At 36.4% G+C, this 22,721-nt stretch overlaps 2 protein-coding genes across 2 annotated transcripts; both read left to right on the forward strand.

Moving 5' to 3' along the window:
- Positions 1 to 1,241: 1,241 nt before the first annotated feature.
- Positions 1,242 to 2,511, forward strand: LOC123309462. Its single transcript, XM_044892600.1, has 2 exons — positions 1,242 to 1,431; positions 1,745 to 2,511. The coding sequence occupies exons 1-2, from the start codon at positions 1,417 to 1,419 to the stop codon at positions 2,432 to 2,434; spliced, it is 705 nt and encodes a 234-aa protein (XP_044748535.1). The 5' UTR covers positions 1,242 to 1,416; the 3' UTR covers positions 2,435 to 2,511.
- A 1,316-nt stretch (positions 2,512 to 3,827) lies between these two features.
- LOC123309460 (mucin-2-like) lies at positions 3,828 to 22,558 on the forward strand. Its single transcript, XM_044892597.1, has 6 exons — positions 3,828 to 3,846; positions 5,205 to 5,300; positions 8,020 to 12,569; positions 12,849 to 16,340; positions 16,470 to 22,435; positions 22,515 to 22,558. The coding sequence occupies exons 2-6, from the start codon at positions 5,231 to 5,233 to the stop codon at positions 22,534 to 22,536; spliced, it is 14,100 nt and encodes a 4,699-aa protein (XP_044748532.1). The 5' UTR covers positions 3,828 to 3,846; positions 5,205 to 5,230; the 3' UTR covers positions 22,537 to 22,558.
- Positions 22,559 to 22,721: the final 163 nt, after the last annotated feature.

Below are 22,721 nucleotides of genomic sequence, written 5' to 3' on the forward strand. Positions count from 1 at the left end.
ATATCAAGACAGAACGGTTGCGCCGAGATCGAAGAAATTGCGAGATTTGTTACTATGAGAGTTATAGAATTTGCGTTAGTTTTTACCCAATCTGTATAAAAAAGTTCTAAATATGGTTTGCCTCATACTAAAGAAAACAAAATTTTCTAATAATAATTTATTAATTTTCAACAATCATAATTCATTCGTTCCCAACAATCATCATTTATGTACAGCATAATTAACTTCCTTGTAACCATATGGTCCTACATAGGAATAGGTCCCTCTGATACTACCATCGCTGTACAGGCTCTCGTGTTGAGAATAAGGATTCACTGTTATCCTGAACGGTTGTTCTGGAGGTGCTACTGACGCCCCAAGACGTAAATTGATGCTGATTGGATTGCTCCAAACAGAAACGACTGCCAGGCAGAGGATGAGGAAAATCTGAAAAATAATTATGGATAAAATTCTGCAGACAGTACTCCACATATCCAAAATAGCTGATATTGAATAAGTTTTATATCGTTTTTTGAAACAAGTTGACCAATTTTGTGAAAAATTTGAGTACAGACTGTGATAAATAAATGTTATAAGGAAAAAACTCTTACTGTTGCTTTCATGTTGTTCTTCGTTTATCGGATACTTGATTGTCGATGCATGGCTATGATGCCATCAGTTTATATATGTTGAAAAATACATCAATATGATCGTTCAGACAGATATTACTTCATATCCAAATGTGCCAGCTTACTGGGATGATCTTTTAATGAAGGAAGTAAAAAATATGCTTGTAATAGTTCTAATGAAGAATGGTATTTCCTATATAGGAGAACGTCTGTGCATTTCCTGATGAGGTTCCATAAAAATTTACTTATATTCAGTACATTAAAAAACTCTCGAATATGGAAAGAATGTCCTTCTTTCAAAATTCATTCATTGGAAGAATATATGCAATCTTCAGAAACCTGAACATAATAGATAATATCAAGCTATGTAAGCTTGAAACTTTTCTCTTCTGATTCAAATGAGCGATGTGAAATTGTCAAATAAATGATCGCAGTTATTTTGACGCCATCCAGTCAAAGAGTTGAACAGATTCATGAACAATGTGAAATTAATTATAATCTGTTGTATCAAATAACAGTTAATGAAAATCTTGGAAGACAAAGTGTTGAGCAATTATATTAGACAATGATACCCTTGTTCAGGTTCGACAAGATGATTACAAGAAGTCATTATCATAAAATACTATCATTCTGTTTGTAGTACATGCCTCTCAATCGAAAACCCATCAAGTCTGAGAGACGGCGTTAATATTACTTTCACTTCGATGATATTATCATGTAGAATATCATAAAATAGAGTTTTGAATACGGTCTTAAAAGATTGGACGGTTTGAATTTATCGTTTATCAGTGAACAAATTCTGCTCGCGATGGAACGTTTGTACGTAAGTATTGAGTTGATTTGACACTTATTATTAACGTTAAAATTTCAATCAGTTCTTAGTTGTTTTCTGTTTGGTCGTCAGTGTTTTGAGTTAAATGGTCTCACCAAAGTAGATTTAGCTGAAAATCAAACAAATTTCACATAGCTTATTATGTTGTTACGTGAAACCGTTTTTCAGTTAAGAAAATATTAGTATTTTCATTTTAGTCTCATTTCTACTGTTCTTAAACTTCTGTTCAAGAAGTGGCTAGTTCAAACATGGCGTAGATACATTGAATTCACATTCTGATATTAATTTTCTGAATTTCCAACAGATTCTGCTACTATTCTATTCTTCTGTGTACTGCCAACTGCACCATACAGAATACACCTCGGTCCAGATAAACAGAACATTGGAGAAAGATGAAATACCCAAAATTTCTCTACCTGTACCAGTGACAGACACACCCGCTGTTAAAGCTGCTAGAAAAGCTCATGAAAAAGCGTACAATTTTTTGAAATCTGTCTTCTCATCTGCAGGAACTTCTAATATACATAACCAAAGGGAGGAGAAACAAACTCATATTTCGAAAAAATATCCTGTCAACCAATCGACGTTGACTGAAGAAACACACAACCATTTGGTTCAAAGCTACATAGATACCACTTCACAGGGTAAGAATGTTCGGAAAATAGTCCGAGAGCAAAAGAACCATCCCAAGAGTTACCCATCTAAAGATCAAGCAAGCACTGAGAACAAGCTTGTTGATGCACATAAACAGAAGTCCGCACAACATTTGAAAGCTTTGAGAACCGTTATAGCCTTACAACTTTCGTCTTATCAAGGACACACAGAAAGTACCAAGATTGCTAAACCCCAGGGGGTTGAAACAAATTCTACAGTAGCAGAGGAACCTAAGAACAAAAAATACAATGTGTTGAGAGTGAATTCGAAGAGAGAGATCTCTAAGAAACTGGCTGTTATAGCTGCTGCAGAGGCGTTGATGAAGATTCTAGAATCATGAGGATTTCGAATAATTTGATAGTTTTTGTGCGATAGTTCTATATTGTATATTGTTATTTATTGACCGCTGTTATCATTCTGTAAATAAATTATGAATTATTAAGCTTAGTTTCCATGTGTTTTGAATAGTAGCACCACAAACATCCCAGTTTCCTGCCAGCATGACTGATGCTAGCGCCAGTGGTGATTTTCACAATTTCCGACAGAACTTCTACAATTTTAAGCAGAGCTACATCAGTTTAGTCTTTATAAGATGGTAAATGCTGTTTTTTGTCATCTGATGACCATTTTTTCTGTCCATTTCTTTAAGAGTTGTTGAATCCTTCATACGAAACCTGAAATCTTCTCTCCTCAATAACAATGTCCACTTTTTCACCTGTCTTCCATCCCTCACATACAACGAAGACGGAATGACAGATATTTCTGCACGCCAGGGAACAATTTCATAAATGGCCTCACATGTTCCAGATTATGGTTGTATCAAAAGGAACATGCGTAGGACGAAAAGATATTAGGTGAGAGCCAGAGGGTGTAGATTTTTTTCCCAACTTAGACAGGAAATTGCCACTCGCGGACTCATCCAAACCCTCATTTTTAACGAAGATATGTCCCTCGAAAGTCCCCTTTGTTTTTAAGGTATCGACCTGAATGTCTCTTGACCTCTTTTCATAAATTTCGGACTTCCATCTGTATGGAGTCTCGGGGAATGGGATATTTCCATAGAGTGTTGCAGACGAGGAGGATCTCACGTCTCCATTGATTTAATAACTTGGATGATGAGAGAAGAGGAAAGAAGGCTCTGACGTACCAGAAGAAAAAACGATAGAATTCGTATTTTTCCCTTCAAAATTCCTGTTTTGGAGCTTTTCGTTTCAATAAACATCTAAAGTCTTCAACTGATAGTATGATAGTCGTTTAAGTTTCTTCTTAAATAGTTTCAAACATCTCTCCAGGGATCCATAAAGTTTCAAACAAAGTATCGATAATTTTCTTCGAAATTCAGATTCATCAGAAACGTCTTCATTAAACCGTGATGGAACTGTTGACATTATGTTATTATATTCGGCGAATCAGTCGTATCTTCAAGAGGCCAAAACCACGCAAGGTCAGCATATTTCCATATGAATCACCTGTAGAAATTTTTACCTCATCCTTGTTGCATTCGACTATCGGGAATAGAGGAAAAGCAAAAATAGCTTATCCATTCGAACTTCCTGATCTTGAGGTAGTAGCGATCTGCAACCTTGCACGGCCACTTTATCTTCGCCAATAGGAAAAAGTCGGATGAATTCCAGATACAATCCGCAGATATTGAGACAGAAAAAACCGCATAGGATAAACGACAGATTGAATTAGTGAATAAAAGCGCTATTTCCATTTTTCGTTCGATATTCGTGTTATTGATTCGACTGTGTAAGTACTTTTTTGAATTTTTGCATCACATTCATTTACTTTTTTTTTATATTCACCTTTGTGAAATATATCCCCACCGACTATATTCTTAAGTTCCCTTTTCATATTATAAATGGTACAAGTGTATCAAGTGAGTATTTCTAACGCAATGAAAAAAAGAGATTCATTCGAATCAACTATAGCCTTTTATTCAATTTCATCATATTTTACAAACCTCTCCACTCAATTTATAGGCTATAGGTACTTACATTGAATAAAACACTTCTATTATATGAAATATTAAAGATTAGAATGCCTTTTTTCAAATAATAATTGAAAAACAACATAAGTTAAGTCGAAAAACATAAAAATTTTTAAGTATGGTCCAATTTTCTACAGAAAATACTGCAAATTTTGAAGAAAATTCAAAATGAATAGCAAAATTCCCAATCTACTGATATTCACTGCTGAACATCATCTTTCTAAATAAATGATCCTTGAATTCTAGAAAAATTTCATTATATACTTTCATTCCATATATTTCTTATACCCATATAACATAAACCTACCTACAATAAAAGAGTTCATTGAATAAAAATGATTTTTTTCTTTTTTTTTTTGATTTAGGTATATTCAAATGTATTTTTTCGTAAACTACAAGGGTTAAGTGGTAGAGCACCTTTGGGTGAACTTCCCCTTGGGATTTCTGATGAAATAAAGACATTTATTATTATTATTATTATTATTATTATAGAATCATAAAAACACAGCGGAGCTTCAAACCACTGCATTTCAGCATGTTATTTTTTATCACCAGATTTCTTATTCAAATCGATAAAAATTCATAAAGAAAAGTCTTAAAATTAACAGATCACTATAACATTGCGATTTTTTATGACGGTTTATATGTTTTTCAGCATCGTTGATTCCTTGTCTTCAATGTAAACTAAAGCTCTTGTAGACATTTCGTTGTGACATTCAAGCTTTTCAATAATAGGTGAAGAAAAAATTATTATAATTTGAATTGGACAGGTGCTGGACAGCACTGGTACGTTGTACCAGTAGAAAGGTTATATACTTATGAATAAATTCCCAATTTTTTTGTCCTTTTTAGGGATGAAACATGCAAGCATTATTCAATATTTGGTCAGTTTAAACAGAGCGATTCATTGCAAAACTTTTTTCACTTGTATATTATGTCCATGGAATGCTTTTTGCTTGATGAATAACAACATTGTGCGTGACCAACATTGTGCCACATATTTTTTATGCATGTCCTAAAAGTATCATATTCTTCTTATCCTATTTTTATACGACAGGTATATTGAATTTTTATTATACTATTAAAATTTTTTTATTCAAATCGTGATTTTTTTCAGATTCAGTTGTCAATGACTCGCACAATATGAGAATATTGAGGATAGATATTATCTTCCTTTTCATCATTTTAGTATGGACAGATTCAGCTATATCAAGTGAGTAAGAATTCTATATGTTATTATGACTATTCTTTCAATATTTCGTTTTCGCCAAACACAGTTATTGTCACCAAACAATATGATATCCAATCCAATAATTATTTTTTCAGACCTCTGAAACATTACGACAAAATATATGAGAGGTTGTAATGCGACACTCAAAAAAATTCACTCCAAATTTTACTTTTCATTGATTATTTCAAAAGTTTTCATCCCTAGAATGAGCCTTTATTTCAGGCCTCACTTTTTGATTAAACTTTCCAATTTTATACCTTAAATGCTTCGAGCATTCTCTATTTCAAAAGACCAAAAGAAATAGTTTCTAGTCAAATCACGTATCTACGTCGAATATTCTTTCCTCTTTTGGCAAACACCGACGTTTTGATATCGATAAATAATCATTTATGCCTAATTAACAATCAGAAACATATTTATGAATAATGTATGACATTCAGAGTGTCCACCGATATTTTTATCCTCGCAGTGATTCGAATATTTCTTCTTCTGTATCCTCCTGTGCCTCATTAGCGACAAAAACGTTGACTCATTCATTTCGATTATTCCACAAAGTGAGCATATTAAAGGTCATTACCAGCTTGAAGATGGATTTTCAAATTACTCGACTTCATATTCGGAAAGTGACAAAATCAATTAGGATTTCTATAGAATCATTTTTATATTTAGGCGAGATTGATTAGTTTCGTTGCTCGCGAAGAAAGTTTCAAGGATATTGGCAGGAATGCATCATAGCGATCGGATAGACCGCAAACGAAAAACCGCAGAATTATCAACGAATTTTGGGTGCAAATTTAATTGGCTAATTTCCTTCCACATTTTCACATCAAAATCTCAAGAATCGGCTATTTGTATCAATGAAACGTTTGGCTTGACAGCAAATTCCAAGTAATATTATCATAATTTAATGCTCATTTTCATAATCTATAATTGCAACATACACTTCTTGAAAATTGAAGTAGCTATTCAAGAGAAAATCCACTTTTTTCACTCGAATCGAATTTTCAGTATTATTGAATATACTATGTGGGGAGACGTATGCTTGAGTATTAAACGCACAAAATATGGTCCTCATGACACATAAGAAACATTAGAAAAATCTTGCAAGTGTATGATATAAGCAGTTACAAGATATACTGTTGCTATTTCCACTTGAAACATCAGTACATTATACGAAATCTTGTTTTTATTCGCCTTCATACAGGGTATAGGTACAAATCAGGATATTTTTCCCTGAGTTATTTGGAGTCGTGAAGATCCTCTAGCTAGGCCTTCGCCAAGAAAATTTTCTTTTCCAAGATAGGTACAGGACATTGAATGTATTTCAAGTAAATAACGAATTCTTTGATACTTTCGACAGCTTGAGATATTTGAACGACATTATTAGGTGATTATTTCACATTGAAAACCTCGTTTCAAAAACTACAGTGGCAGAAGACAGTACAAGCAGAAAATGGAATGCTAGTGCCCTTTTCCAAAATTGAATTCATTTATGCGATTCTTAATCAATTTAAAACACAAAGAAACTCAGCGTTTTCTCTATAATACACAACTCTTCAAAAAAAATTGAAAAACTTTTGTTATTCAAAATATGATCGAGTAGAGCATCCAACAATTGGAAATACAAGGATTGTTATTAATGGACGCTTTTCAGGGAGGATACAAGATAAAAGAGATTTCGGAAATATAGAGAAAGCACTAACGGACCTTGGCTACAGGATCTTTCCAACTTCAAATTGCTCAGAGATTATTATACTGAATTTGTTTGCAATGTTCATGAAACATCCCGTATAGATGTACGCAAATTATCCACTTCAATTCTTCAACTGCGTATACAGTTTGAGTCATCGACTCGTACAAATATTTTAACAGTAGATACTTGAGGTCAAAACAAACACTTTTTTCCTTTACCATTTTTTTTCGATTCGGCTCTGTTTGAAAGATACAGGCTGTTAAAAAACCCTAAAAAATGGTTCAATCGAATGAAATGAATTTCGGAATATAGTTTTTCATTTATTTGATGAATCTTTCTCGAACTCAAGATATCACCCACACCCACGTCTTTCAGTTTTCTCATTATGACCATTACGTACCATAAAAATACCAAAAATTCAAAGAACCCAACTCTTGAAACTAAGTTGGACACTATCTAATGAATATTTGGACGTTTTGTAAAATAAAAGTATTCTCTATATTTTCTCGTATAATACGCCATTTTAAAGTAATTTGATGTTCAAAAATTAAAAAGTATCTGTGAATTTTCAAAAATTGGGTACTTTGGCTGAATACAATTCTGCTCAAAAGATCCACAGGTCTTTAGTATCACATATTTAGCTAGTTATTCTGAAGGCAATTTTGTTCTTCCAGAGGTGTCACAGCTCATTATGAAAACTTAGAATTGCTATATCTTTATAAGGGCCGAATCAAAAAAATTGGTATAGGTAAAAAAGTTTTTCTTTTCACCGCAAGAATCTATTGTTACTAATATTTGTAGGAGTTAAAGGCTAACACTGTAAAAAAAATAGTTATCATAAACACATTTTATTAACAGGAGAATGATTTAAGTAGTATTCAACCCGAAGTCAATGCCTAATTTCAATCTTTACCAACCCTTAATTCATGTCCACATTTGGAGGTAGCATCAAAACACCCGCAACGAAAAATAAATTCAAATATTGAAAACCCTAAATTTTTTCTTCAGGATCTCCAGTGAAAACAGCGAGACAGAGGTCAAACACGAGAAAATTGAGCCTCGATTTGTCAACGGCGAACGATCCAACAGAATTGATCTCGAGAGCATTCATTAACACCCTCAAGGATCTCAAGAAGCAAATACAGCGACAGCAGCCGGTAACCATATTTTTCTTTATAAATCCCCCGCAAAACTCACAGGAACAATATGTGGACCTCATAGAGAGAACGCTCAGAGATCTCATGGCTCAGTGGATCTTCCTCCCTATGCAGGGTTTCATCAGGACTGAGGTGAAGGGTAAAAACGACGGTACCATCGCCAGCTTGACGGTTATAATGTCCATACTTCCCTCGGAAGCGCACCAGAAGACCAAAACTCCAAACTCTGAATTCATCACAGTTGATCTGTCCAAACCAAACGTGGATATGATGCAGATCCTGCATCAAGTTTTGTCGATTGCCGTGCAAAATCCTTCGATACGTCTGAACGGAGATATGTCCAACCTTATGAAACTTCAGATCATACCACCGGCAGGAACTACCAAATCAAGCATTCACAATATAATCGGTGCCATCGACTCAATCCTGATCAAGCTGTTACCTGATACAGAATTCTCTACCAAAGCATCGATATCTCTAGATCCTAACGGAGGTGTCAACATCATAAACTGCGTTGTTAATCTGAATCAGCGACGTGACAATTCTTTCACTTTCACCGTAGATATTTCTAAGACGAGCGAAGGTTTGGACAACGGCATCATCAATATCATGAAGAATATACAGCAAGAGGTTGAAGTAATTTTCAATGAGAACAAACCAGTGATTCTCAGTCTGAAGATTAAACCACCAGCAAGATCTAATAAAAAAACTGTGGCTCAAACTATAGACACGGTCCTCACAACACTGAAAAAATATTTCCCCAACGAAATTGGCGTAACTGCCAATATCTACGAGAATCATAAGAGAGAAATCACCTTCGTAATCTTAGACATCGTAATCGAACCAAAGAATGCACTTAGAATCGATCTCACTCTGCCTGGACAAAGTTTGGTAGATCAGGTAAATCGTGAAGTATCATCCCTGAAAGATTCACTGGCCAACAAGAAACCCGTAGATAAAACAACTACCTTCACCTTGATCCTCAAACCTCCCACAAACTCCGACAAGAAGACCATCGATAATATAACGCATGTCATCATTTCAACAATCTCTAGGATATTCCCAGACAACGAGATCAGCTTCCAAACTAAAGCTACAAAAGACGATCGAGGAACAGTCACCAAAATGACTCTGGTTATCACAGTCGAACCCAACTTCACCATCGAATCGAAGAAAAAAGAGAAAGTTGTCCATATAGATCTACTGAAACCAGGAAGCGACGTTACAGAAGAGTTAACAAAAATCTTACCAAGCTTGAGGGACATGTTGAGCGAGGAAGACGCAACTCCGATCACTTTGACCATCTTCGTTCTGCCTCCCAAGGGATCTACGGAAGAATTCATGCAAGACACGTTAAAGACGATACTTTTCATCTTGACCGATAACTTCCCTGAAGATAGGATAACATCGGAAGTAGCAGCGAAGAAAAATCCGCAAGGATTCATTCAAAACATGAAGGTTGTTATAACAGTAATTCCCAGCACCTGCACTCAGAAACCTAAAACTGGTGAAACGTTGAACATAAATTTGACGAATTCCGAGAAAGAATTGGTTCCGAAAATCATCAATATCTTGCCAAAATTAAACAAACTAATCGCTAAAAATCGCCCAGCCAATGTCCATCTGATAATCCAACCACCCAAGGATGCCACTGATGAAACAGTCCAAAAATTCGTAAAGACTATAATAACTATACTCTCTAAAGTATATCCATACAATAAACTGGAATTCCAAGTCAAACTTGTTAAAAACCCCCAAGGAACTGTTGAAAATGTAACCGTCTTAATCACAATAGAACCAACGGATAAAAACGTAGTAAATGAGTTGCCAGATCTTCCGGAAACTATAAATATAGATCTCGAAAAACCAGGAACGAAACTTGTTGAAGAATTAATAAATATTTTTCCTTCTTTGAAACACAAAATCAAGGAAAAACAGGGGGAAGGGAAACCAGTCAACATAAAACTCAATATAAGGCCTCCAAATAAAGCTACAACTGAGTACGTCAAAAAAACAGCAAATACCGTCTTGACAATTATCACCAAATTATTCCCTGATGATGACGTGAAGGTTAAAGCCAAGATCACGAAGGATAAACATGGCAGAATATCAGAAGTTACTTTCATAATCAGCATAAATCAGAAACCGAAAAAACCAGATGAAAAAACTACACCTCAAATCCACGAAATAACAACTTCAAAGACTACAATCACCACACCAAAACCCGGAATTACAACCCAACAGCCAAACAAAGTAATAAACATAGATTTATCCAGACCTGGAAAAAATATCCCTGAGGAACTAACAAGCATCCTGACGAAAATCAAGAAAGAGACACCAGTGCCAAAAGAACCGATAAGCTTTCAATTAAATATAGAACCCCCTACCGGATCTAACCCTAAGTTTGTGAAAGATACTGTTGATACTATATTAACAACTCTGACAACACTATATCCAAATGAAAAAATCAAAGTGAGTGCCAAGATAACTAAGAACAGTGACCATACCATCAAAAGTATAAGTGTAATCTTCGTCATTTCACCAGGGAATAAAAATCCGGAAATTGGTAGTACTACACCAACTCCCAAAAATATTCATGAGGTCAAAATAGATTTATCCAGACCAGGGACTAATATTCCCAAAGAAATAACCACCGAGTTGATCAAGATCAAACCCGAGGTTACCAAAGAAATGGATGAGGACCAACCTCTTGTCATAAAGATCGATATTCAACCACCGAAAGATTCCACTGAAGAATTCGTGAAAAAAACCATAAATATTATAACAACAACTGTCTCAGATCTGTTTCCAGATAAGAAGATTGTGGTGAATGTGGATGCCATCAAAAATCCCAATGGATTCATAACTAAATTGACCGTAGTCCTCATCATAGAACCTTCTACTCCTACCAAGAATCCCACTGAAAACACAAAGAAGCCAGGAGAGAATAACGAAGAATCCAGTACCCCTATATCTCCAGAAGACAAACCATCTACTCCTAAAGAAACGGTTCCCATAAAAATCCATATAGATTTGTCGAAACCTGATACTAATTTAGTTAATGAAGTGGTGAACATACTACCAGATATCAAAGATGAAATCATTCTGAAGCATCCAAAAGACCAACCAGTTGTGGTGGAATTCGACATTAAACCTTCGAAAAAAACAAATGAACAGTTGGTGAAGGAAGCCGTAAAAACAATTGAGAAAATATTAACAACAGTTTACCCTGACAACGAAGTAAGTTACCACGTGAACATTCTGAAGGATAAACACGATACTATCACTAATATCACTTTGGTTGTTACTATCGAGCCTTCTACTAACACAACACCTCCATTTTTGGTCAATCTGGTGACAGAAGAGACGACTACAGAAACCGAAGAAGTCACTGAAACTACACCTCAAACCACTACTCCATCCGGGGAAAAACCTATCAAGGTAAAATTCGATCTGAACAAACCGGGTTCCAGCCTTGTCACAGAAATTCTAACAGTTGTGCCAAATATTGAAAAAGAAGTTAATACCAAGAAGCCTGTACAAGTTGAGTTCCAAGTAAAACCTACTAAGAACTCAAATGAACAAACAGTGAAGGAAGAGACGAAAAAAATCCTAGAAATATTGGAACAGAAATTCCCGAAGGAAAAGATTGAAATTGACGTTAAAATCAATAAACGTGACAATGTTATAGATACAGTAACATATTTGGTCACCATTGAACCAAGTTCTTCGACAACGACCAATGTGGAAAAAGAAACAACACCATATACCACAACAAAAGAGATAACAGATGCAGATGAAGGTAAAACAACTCCTCGAAGAGAAGCCTCTACTACATCATCGGTGGAGGATAATTCTTCCAAAGAATACACAAGACCTGAAGAAGAATCTTCAAGAATAACTACCGCAAAAACACAACGAACAACTTCCACAGGCAGTGAGAATGAATTCGAAGTATCTACCACACGGAAAGAAGAAACAAGTTCGGATATAGGCAAACAAACGTCCCTTGAAGAATTTTTATCAACAACTCCTTCAACTGAGGAAAAAATATCTAAAGAATACACAACCTCTGGAGGAGACGAAACGAGTAAAATCACGCCCCAAGATGAAACAGAAGAAGAGGAAACAACAGCCAAAGGTGGAAGTGGAAAAACTCCTAGAACAACATTACCTGTTGAAGAGAATACATCAAAAGAATCTATAACTTCCTCGGCAGAAGAGACTATATCTGAGGAAAATACTTCAACACCCAGAGGAGAAATTGAGAAAGACAAGACCGGAAGAACAACTTCAAGTGATGAGAATATGTTTGACAAATCAACTAAACCTGGAGAAGGCACAACAAAATCGTATGATAAGGAAACAAAACCGCAAGAAGAATCTACAACAGTTAGAGAAGTGAATGAGGAAACAAGACCTCACAAAGATTCATCATCCACTACTCCAACACAAGAAGAATGGAAAGAATACACATCGCTATCAACCACTTCAGCTCAAGATGATTCGTCCAAGGAATCAACCACATCAAAAGAACTAACAAAACCTGAAGAAAAAACAACTTCCATCCCAACAGAGGCTTCAACGATAAGCGGTAAAGAAGAAACAATAACGACACTATCTACAACCACCAAAGGTTATGTTTCAAAATCTTCCACAACAGAAACAAAACCTGAGGAGGTGACTGAAAAAACAAGAACACAGAAAGAATCGTCGTCCACCACCCCAACAGACGAAGAATGGAAAAAAACCACAACGCGATCAACCACACCAAAGGAAGAAAATACGAAATTATTTACCGATGAAGAATTCGTCACTACTCGAAAGGAAGAAAGTACGACAACAAGTACTGTATATACGACTCCTTCAACGAAAGACATAGATGAAACGTTGACCATTGATCTCACTAAACCGGGAAAAACATTGATAGAATACATCGAAGAAATAATACCGAAAGTCAACCCCAAAATAGAATCAAAGTTAGACGAAAACCACCCTGTCACCTTGGAATTCAAAGTCAAACCTCCAAAGGGATCTAATGACGATTATCCAAAAACAACAACTGAAACATTGGTTAGTATTTTGACGAAGTTGTACCCCAAGAACAAGATAAATGTTGAAACAAAAGTAGTGAAAACACCAGACGGTCATTCCAAAGAAGTCGTTGTACAAGTTACCATCGAACCAGAGTCCACTAACAAAGAAACAAAACCTGAAGAAACTACAACTCCCATCACAACAGAGACATCAACCATAAGCGGTAAGGAAGAGACAAAAAGGACAACCCCCAAAAGTAGTGTTTCAGAATCTTCCACCACAGAAACAAAACCTGAAGAGGTGACTGAAGGAACAAGACCTGAGAAAGAATCAACCACACCAAAAGAAGAAAATACGAAATTATTTACCGATGAAGAATTCATCACTACTCGAAAGGAAGAAAGTACTACAAAGAGTACTGTACATACAACTCCTTCAACGAAAGACATAGATGAAACTTTGACCATTGATCTGACTAAACCAGGAAAAACATTGATAGAATACATCGAAGAAATAATACCAAAAGTCACCCACAAAATCAAACCAAAGTTAGACGAAAATCATCCAGTCACCCTGGAATTCAAAATAAAACCTCCAAAGGGATCTAATGATGATTATCCAAAAACAACAACTGAAACATTGGTTAGTATTTTGACGAAGTTGTACCCCAAGAACAAGATAAATGTTGAAACAAAAGTAGTGAAAACACCAGACGGTCATTCCAAAGAAGTCGTTGTACAAGTTACCATCGAACCAGAGTCCACCAACAAAGAAACAAAACCTGAAGAAACTACAACTCCCATCACAACAGAGACATCAACCATAAGCGGGAAAGAAGAGACAATAAGGACTACAACGCCAAAGAGTGGAGTTTCCGAATCTTCTACAACAAAAACAAAACCTGAAGAGGTGACTGAAGGAACAAGACCTGAGAAAGAATCAACCACACCAAAAGAAGAAAATACGAAATTATTTACCGATGAAGAATTCATAACTACTCGAAAGGAAGAAAGTACTACAACAAGTACTGTACATACAACTCCTTCAACGAAAGACATAGATGAAACTTTGACCATTGATCTGACTAAACCAGGAAAAACATTGATAGAATACATCGAAGAAATAATACCAAAAGTCACCCACAAAATCGAACCAAAGTTAGACGAAAATCATCCAGTCACCCTGGAATTCAAAATAAAACCTCCAAAGGGATCTAATGATGATTATCCAAAAACAACAACTGAAACATTGGTCAGTATTTTGACGAAGTTGTACCCCAAAAACAAGATAAATGTTGAAACAAAAGTAGTGAAAACACCAGACGGTCATTCCAAAGAAGTCGTTGTACAAGTTACCATCGAACCTGAGTCCACCAACAAAGTAACAAAACCTGGAGAAACTACAACTCCCATCACAACAGAGACATCAACCATAAGCGGTAAAGAAGAGACAAAAAGGACAACCCCCAAAAGTGGTGTTTCAGAATCTTCCACCACAGAAACAAAACCAGAAGAGGTGACTGAAGGAACAAGGCCTGGGAAAGAATCAACCACACCAAGAGAAGAAAATACGAATAAAGAATTCACTACTATAAAGGAAGAAAGATCTACAACAAAGAAAATTACTTCACCTGTATCTACCACCCCCTCACCGAAGGAAACAGATGAAACTTTGACCATTGACCTCACTAAACCAGGAAAGACATTAACAGACTACATCGAAGAAATAATACCAAAACTATTTCCCAAAATTGAACCAAAGTTAAACCAAAACCATCCAGTTACCTTGGAATTCGTAATCAAACCTCCAAAAGGATCAAATGATGATTATCCAAAAACAACAACTGAAACGTTGGTTAGTATCTTAACAAAATTATTCCCCAAAAACAAGATCAGTATCAAAACGAAAGGCGTAAAAACACCAGATAATCAAATGAAAAAAGTCATTGTAGAAGTGATAATTGAACCAAAGTCACCTGGAGAAATAATGAAGCCAACTACCACAACACCATTCACTGTATCTACCACCCCCTCACCGAAGGAAACAGATGAAACTTTGACCATTGACCTCACTAAACCAGGAAAGACATTAACAGACTACATCGAAGAAATAATACCAAAAATATTCCCCAAAATTGAACCAAAGTTAGACCACAACCATCCAGTTACCTTGGAATTCGTAATCAAACCTCCAAAAGGATCAAATGATGATTATCCAAAAACAACAACTGAAACGTTGGTTACTATCTTAACAAAATTATTCCCCGAAAACAAGATCAGTATCAAAACGAAAGGCGTAAAAACACCAGATAATCAAATGGAGAAAGTCATTGTGGAAGTGATAATTGAACCAAAGTCACCTGAAGAAGTAATGAAGCCAACTACCACAACACCATTCACTACGAGTTATATAACTGAAGAAGGAAAGGAAGAAACATCTCCTTCGAAGGTCAGTGAACATTCTACAACATCTAGAGAAGGAATAACTGAATTAGTAACAGAAGAAACGAAATCTTGGGAGAAAACATCATCCACTGCTCCCTCAACATTAGAACATATATCCGAAGGTTCTACAACAACCAAAAGAGAAATTACGAGTTCAGTAACAGAAAGCACATCCCAAGAAGAGGCATCCTCTACCACTCCTGAAACTACTTCTTCAACTCATGAGAATACTACTCCATCAACTGATGAAACGAAAGAATCCACAATCACCTTCGATATATCGAAACCTGGTAAAACGTTAACAGATTATATTGAAGAAATTATAACCAAGATTCCTGATGTTAAGCCTCATTTAGATGAAAACAAACCTGTCATATTGAAATTCAAACTGAAACCTGCGGATGGTTCCAATGAAAACTATCCAAAGGAGACATCAGAAAAAATAGTCAGTATATTAACCAAGTATTTCCCCGATGACAAGATTACTGTCAAGACACATAAAACACCAGAAGATGAAATTATTTTCGAAATCGTCATTGAGCCAGAATCTAGCAAGAAGGTTACAGATGCTGGAGTGGTTGATGAAACAAGGCCACAAGAAAAATCAACGTTCACCCCCTCAACCACAAGTCATATAAATGAAGAAACAGGTGAAGAAGAAACAACTATTCCAATTGATGAAAGCAAAGGTTCTACCACACATAAGGAAGAGATTACTGGACCAACCTCACCGCAGATTGTAACGTCAGCCACTTCATCACCAACAAGCAAGGATGATTGGGTAACTGCTAAAACAAGACCTCAAGATGAGTCATATTCTACCACGCTTCAAACCGATGAAAATATATTCACAAAATCTACCACGCCTAGCGAGGAGATAACAGAAATATCAACTGAACAAACTAAGACACCACTCGATGAAAATTCCAAAGACTTCACTACACCTGATAAAGATGTCTCAAAATGGTTCACTGGTGAAACAACACCTCAAACCGAAACTTCAGCAAAAACACCATCAGTTCCAGAAGATATATTCACAAAATCAACAACTACCGAAGATATATCGGGATGGTTCACGGAAGAAACAAGGCCCGAGGAGAAATCATCTTCAATTGTGCCTTCTACAACTATAGATGATTTCAAAGAATCAACAACTCCTTCCGAAAAAATTACAACATCTGTGAACTTCGAAACAGTACCAGAGGAAGAGTTCTCAAGTACCCCACGATCTTCTACCAATATAGACTGGACGACGCCGAAATCGAATGAAGAAGAAACTGAGGTCAAAGTTGATTTATCGAAACCAGGAACAAACTTGGGGGACAAAATCGAAGAAATAATTTCGAATATTCTTCCAAACATCAAGCCAGCACTTGAGGGAAAACGTACCATCACTATAACCTTCAAAATAACACCTCCAAAGGGATCTGATAAAGTTTACTCAGACTTAACAACTCAAACTCTAATAAGCATTCTGACGAAGTATTTCCCTGATGAAAAAATCGATATAAAAACCACCACTGAAAAAAATCCACAAGGATATCTCAATGAAATCACAATACAAGTAGTAGTTGAACCATCCAAGCCTGATAAACCGCAGGATGAAAACATCGATATCGACCTCTCTAAACCGGACTCTTCATTATCGAAAGAAATATCAACTATTCTGCCTGGCATCTTACCAAAAATAACTACAGAATTGAATAATAAGAACCCTGTTACCTTGACTTTCACAATCAAACCTCCAAACAAGACTACCGAAAGTGACTTAAAAACCACCATCGAATCGTTACATGAAATATTAACGAAATACTTCCCCAAAAATGAGGTGAAGGTAAAATTGAACGCCAAGAAGGACCCTCAAGGGCACGTCATTCAAGTAATCGTACAAATCACAATAGTGCCAACAACAACACAAGAACCAACTGAAGAAAATGTCAATATAGATCTGAGCAAACCGGGAACAACTTTATTGGACAAGATTCGAGAAATATTACCCACAATTCTGAAGGATATCAATGATAAATTATCGAAAAACCAGCCTGTGAACCTTGAATTCAATATTAAACCGCCTACTGGCTCAACCGAAAATTACCTGCAAGAAATAAGCAGGAACTTACAGGAAATAATGATCAAATACTTCCCCCCAAACAAAATCAGTTTGAAAATAAACGCCAACAAGGACCCTCAAGGATATATTACTGTAATACATGTAGAGATAACACTTCACCCATCTGAAATTACAACACAACCAGAAGATGATGTTGATATAGACCTCACAAAGCCTGGATCAACATTGATCAACGAAGTGAAAGAAAAAATGCCTAATCTTCTGAAGCAGATTACAGATAAACTGAATACCAAAAATCCTGTAACCTTAACCTTCAAAATCAAACCACCCACTGGGTCGACAGAAAATTACCTGCAAGACCTCACCAACTCTGTAGTAACTATTCTTTCAAAGTACTTCCCTGACAACAAGATCCTAGTGAAATTGAATGCTGAGAAAAATCCTCAAGGTTATATAACTCTCGTAACTATAGAAACAACTCTGGAACCATCTCCAACATCGCCTGTAGAGGACAACAACGTAGATATAGACTTGACAACACCTGGGTCAACTGTAATCGATCAAGTAAAAGAAAAGATGCCTAACCTTCTGAAACAGATTACAGATAAACTAAATACTAAAAATCCTGTAACATTAACATTTAAAATCAAACCACCTACTGGGTCAACAGAAAGTTACCTGCAAGACCTCACCAACTCTGTGGTAACTATTCTTTCAAAGTACTTCCCTAACAACAAGATCCTAGTGAAATTGAATGCTGAGAAAAATCCTCAAGGTTATATAACTCTTGTAACTATAGAAATAACTCTGGAACCTTCCCCAACATCGCCTGTAGAAGATAACAACGTAGATATTGACTTGACAATCCCTGGATCAACTTTGATCGATCAAGTGAGAGAAAAAATGCCTGGTCTCCTGAAGCAGATAACAGATAAACTAAATACTAAAAATCCTGTAACATTAACATTTAAAATCAAACCACCTACTGGGTCAACAGAAAGTTACCTGCAAGACCTCACCAACTCTGTGGTAACTATTCTTTCAAAGTACTTCCCTAACAACAAGATCCTAGTGAAATTGAATGCTGAGAAAAATCCTCAAGGTTATATAACTCTCGTAACTATAGAAATAACTCTGGAACCATCTCCAACATCGCCTGTAGAAGACAACAACGTAGATATTGACTTGACAATCCCTGGATCAACTTTGATCGATCGAGTGAGAGAAAAAATGCCTGGTCTCCTGAAGCAGATAACAGATAAACTGAATACCAAAAATCCTGTAACATTAACCTTTAAAATCAAACCACCCACTGGGTCAACAGAAAGTTACCTGCAAGACCTCACCAACTCTGTGGTAACTATTCTTTCAAAGTACTTCCCTAACAACAAGGTCCTAGTGAAATTGAATGCTGAGAAAAATCCTCAAGGTTATATAACTCTTGTAACTATAGAAATAACTCTGGAACCTTCCCCAACATCGCCTGTAGAAGATAACAACGTAGATATTGACTTGACAATCCCTGGATCAACTTTGATCGATCAAGTGAGAGAAAAAATGCCTGGTCTCCTGAAGCAGATAACAGATAAACTGAATACCAAAAATCCTGTAACATTAACCTTTAAAATCAAACCACCCACTGGGTCAACAGAAAGTTACCTGCAAGACCTCACCAACTCTGTGGTAACTATTCTTTCAAAGTACTTCCCTAACAACAAGGTCCTAGTGAAATTGAATGCTGAGAAAAATCCTCAAGGTTATATAACTCTTGTAACTATAGAAATAACTCTGGAACCATCTCCAACATCGCCTGTAGAAGACAACAACGTAGATATTGACTTGACAATCCCTGGATCAACTTTGATCGATCAAGTGAGAGAAAAAATGCCTGGTCTCCTGAAGCAGATAACAGATAAACTGAATACCAAAAATCCTGTAACATTAACCTTTAAAATCAAACCACCCACTGGGTCAACAGAAAGTTACCTGCAAGACCTCACCAACTCTGTGGTAACTATTCTTTCAAAGTACTTCCCTAACAACAAGGTCCTAGTGAAATTGAATGCTGAGAAAAATCCTCAAGGTTATATAACTCTCGTAACTATAGAAATAACTCTGGAACCATCCCCAACATCGCCTGTAGAAGACAACAACGTAGATATTGACTTGACAATACCTGGATCAACTTTGATCGATCAAGTGAGAGAAAAAATGCCTGGTCTCCTGAAGCAGATAACAGATAAACTGAATACCAAAAATCCTGTAACATTAACCTTTAAAATCAAACCACCCACTGGGTCAACAGAAAGTTACCTGCAAGACCTCACCAACTCTGTGGTAACTATTCTTTCAAAGTACTTCCCTAACAACAAGATCCTAGTGAAATTGAATGCTGAGAAAAATCCTCAAGGTTATATAACTCTCGTAACTATAGAAATAACTCTGGAACCTTCTCCAACATCGCCTGTAGAAGACAACAACGTAGATATTGACTTGACAATCCCTGGATCAACTTTGATCGATCAAGTGAGAGAAAAAATGCCTGGTCTCCTGAAGCAGATAACAGATAAACTGAATACCAAAAATCCTGTAACATTAACATTTAAAATCAAACCACCCACTGGGTCAACAGAAAGTTACCTGCAAGATCTCACCAATTCTGTGGTAACTATTCTTTCAAAGTACTTCCCTAACAACAAGACCCTAGTGAAATTGAATGCTGAGAAAAATCCTCAAGGTTATATAACACTGGTAACTATAGAAATAACTCTGGAACCATCTTCAACTCTGCCTGTTGAGGAGAATAACGTAGATATTGATTTGACGAAGCCCGAATCTTTGATCGACCAAGTAAGGCAAAAAATTCCTAATATTCTGAATCAAATAACGAGTAATCTAAACAATAGGACTCCTGTAACTTTGACCTTCAAAATAAAACCACCTAATAGATCTCCAGAAAATTATCTACAAGATCTTACCAATTCTGTTGTTACTATTCTTACGAATTACTTCCCTAACAACAAAATAGCAGTGAAATTGAACGCTCAAAAGGATTCTCAAGGCTATCTCACACTTGTAACTTTAGAAATAACTTTGCAACCTTCAAATCCATCAACAAATGGCGACGATTTCGACATAGATTTGGCAAAACCTGGAGTTACATTGAAAGACGAAATAGATAAGCTTATGCCAGCTTTGAAGCAAAATGTTACCCAAGAACTATCCAATAACCGTCCGGTGATCCTGAGTTTCAAGATCAAACCGCCAAAGGGGACAACATCGAGTTATTTACAGGTAATTTCAGAAACTTTGCAGAGTATCATAATGGACTATTTCCCCAACAACAAAGTCAGTCTCGAAATATCGGCTTCAAAGGATTCCCAAGAATATATCACTGGAATCATGATAGAAATAAAACTAGAACCTACGTCATCATCGCTTCTACCGCCAGACGAGAATGTTGACATTGATTTGTCGAAACCAGGGGTGACTTTAACCGACCAAATAAGTAAAATAATGCCTGATATTCTTCCCAACATCACCAAAGACTTGTCACTTAAGAAACCAGTATCTTTAAGCTTCAAAATCAAACCACCACCGAGATCGACTCAGAGTTACCTCCAAGTCGTTTCTGAAACTTTAGAAGCTCTATTGGCCAAATATTTACCCAACAGCCAAATCAGCGTGGCTATATCTGCTCAGAAGAATTCTCAGAACTACTTCACCCTAATAACAATTCAAATAACCATACAGCCTCCAGCTAGGCAAATCCCTCAAGGAGATATTGAGATCGATTTGACCAGACCTGGTGTCAACCTTAACGACCAAGTGGGTCAATATTTAAACAAAATTTCTTCGGAGGTGTCCGCTGATCTAGGCAATGGTAAACCTGTTAACATTTCTATAGGGGTCAAGCCACCTTACGGTTCAAGAGACGATTACATTCAAGTGATCTTAAACTCCTTGGTGCCTGTATTGAGCAAGTATTTCCCCGGTTACAAGCTCAATCTGGAAACGAGGGTTGAGAAAGATTCACAAGGGTGCATCAGTGAAATCTTGCTGATTATCAGTATAGAACCTTCATCCCAAACCAAGGGATATACTGTGGACATTGACTTAGCAAATTCTAGATACACACTCGTCGAGCAAATAGACAACATCATTCCCAACATATATCAGAAAATTCAGGACGATTTGAGCAGTGGAGAGTCGGTTAGTTTGAGCTTTAAGGTCCTTCCACCTGTGGGGTCTCGTCAAGACTACCTAGAATCCTTGATTCAATCTTTGGTTCCCATTCTGACCAAATTCTTCCCAAGCAACAAGATGAGCGTGAAGACGAGTGCCTCGAAGAACTCTCAGGGTTACCTTGATAGCATAACCGTAGATATAACTATCGTAACGCAAGTTCAACTGGAAAGAGTCGATATAGATCTTTCAAGAAGGGGAAGCACCTTGCAAGGTGAAGTTGCCAGTATACTGCCCAGAATGATCCCTGGTTTGAAGAGTGATTTGCGTCGTGGAAAGCCAATAACTCTGAGATTCAACATTAGACCTCCCGCGAATTCGAACAAGAGTTTCCTGAATACGGTGACGAATCAGCTGGTTGTCATACTGCCCAGTTATTTCCCGAATAACCGTATGAGCGTCAAGACTTCATCGACAGAGGATGGACAAGGATTTATATCTGATATTGTACTTCTGATTTCTATCCAACCATAAAATAGTTGTTTCGTTTTCCCACGGAAAACTTTCATACACCGTTGTGTAAATTTTGTGAATTTTAAGTATGTTTAAGATTTTATCCGATGTTGATTAATAAATGCACTTGAAAACAGTGATATTTCTTTGTTTCGTTCATGGTACAATGTTCAAAACACTAATTTGTTGATATGATTAAAGATTGGTTCTAATAGTTGAGGTATATTTCCACAAGCCATAACTTCTGTTCAATTTTTAAGAGAATGCTGTTTTGAGTATATATCCTCATAGATTGGCATAACC

Source organism: Coccinella septempunctata, chromosome 3, assembly GCF_907165205.1.
Source record: "Coccinella septempunctata chromosome 3, icCocSept1.1, whole genome shotgun sequence".
NCBI classification, from domain to species: domain Eukaryota; kingdom Metazoa; phylum Arthropoda; class Insecta; order Coleoptera; family Coccinellidae; genus Coccinella; species Coccinella septempunctata.

What these genes read in the sequence shown, in the direction of transcription:
- LOC123309460 (XM_044892597.1), top strand. Translation starts at nt 5,231, where the DNA reads ATGAGAATATTGAGGATAGATATTATCTTCCTTTTCATCATTTTAGTA. An exon ending in AATCTACAACAGTTAGAGAA is followed by an intron (nt 12,570 to 12,848) that starts GTGAATGAGGAA and finishes AAACCTGAGGAG; the next exon opens with GTGACTGAAAAAACAAGAAC. An exon ending in CAATTGATGAAAGCAAAGGT is followed by an intron (nt 16,341 to 16,469) that starts TCTACCACACAT and finishes GAGTCATATTCT; the next exon opens with ACCACGCTTCAAACCGATGA.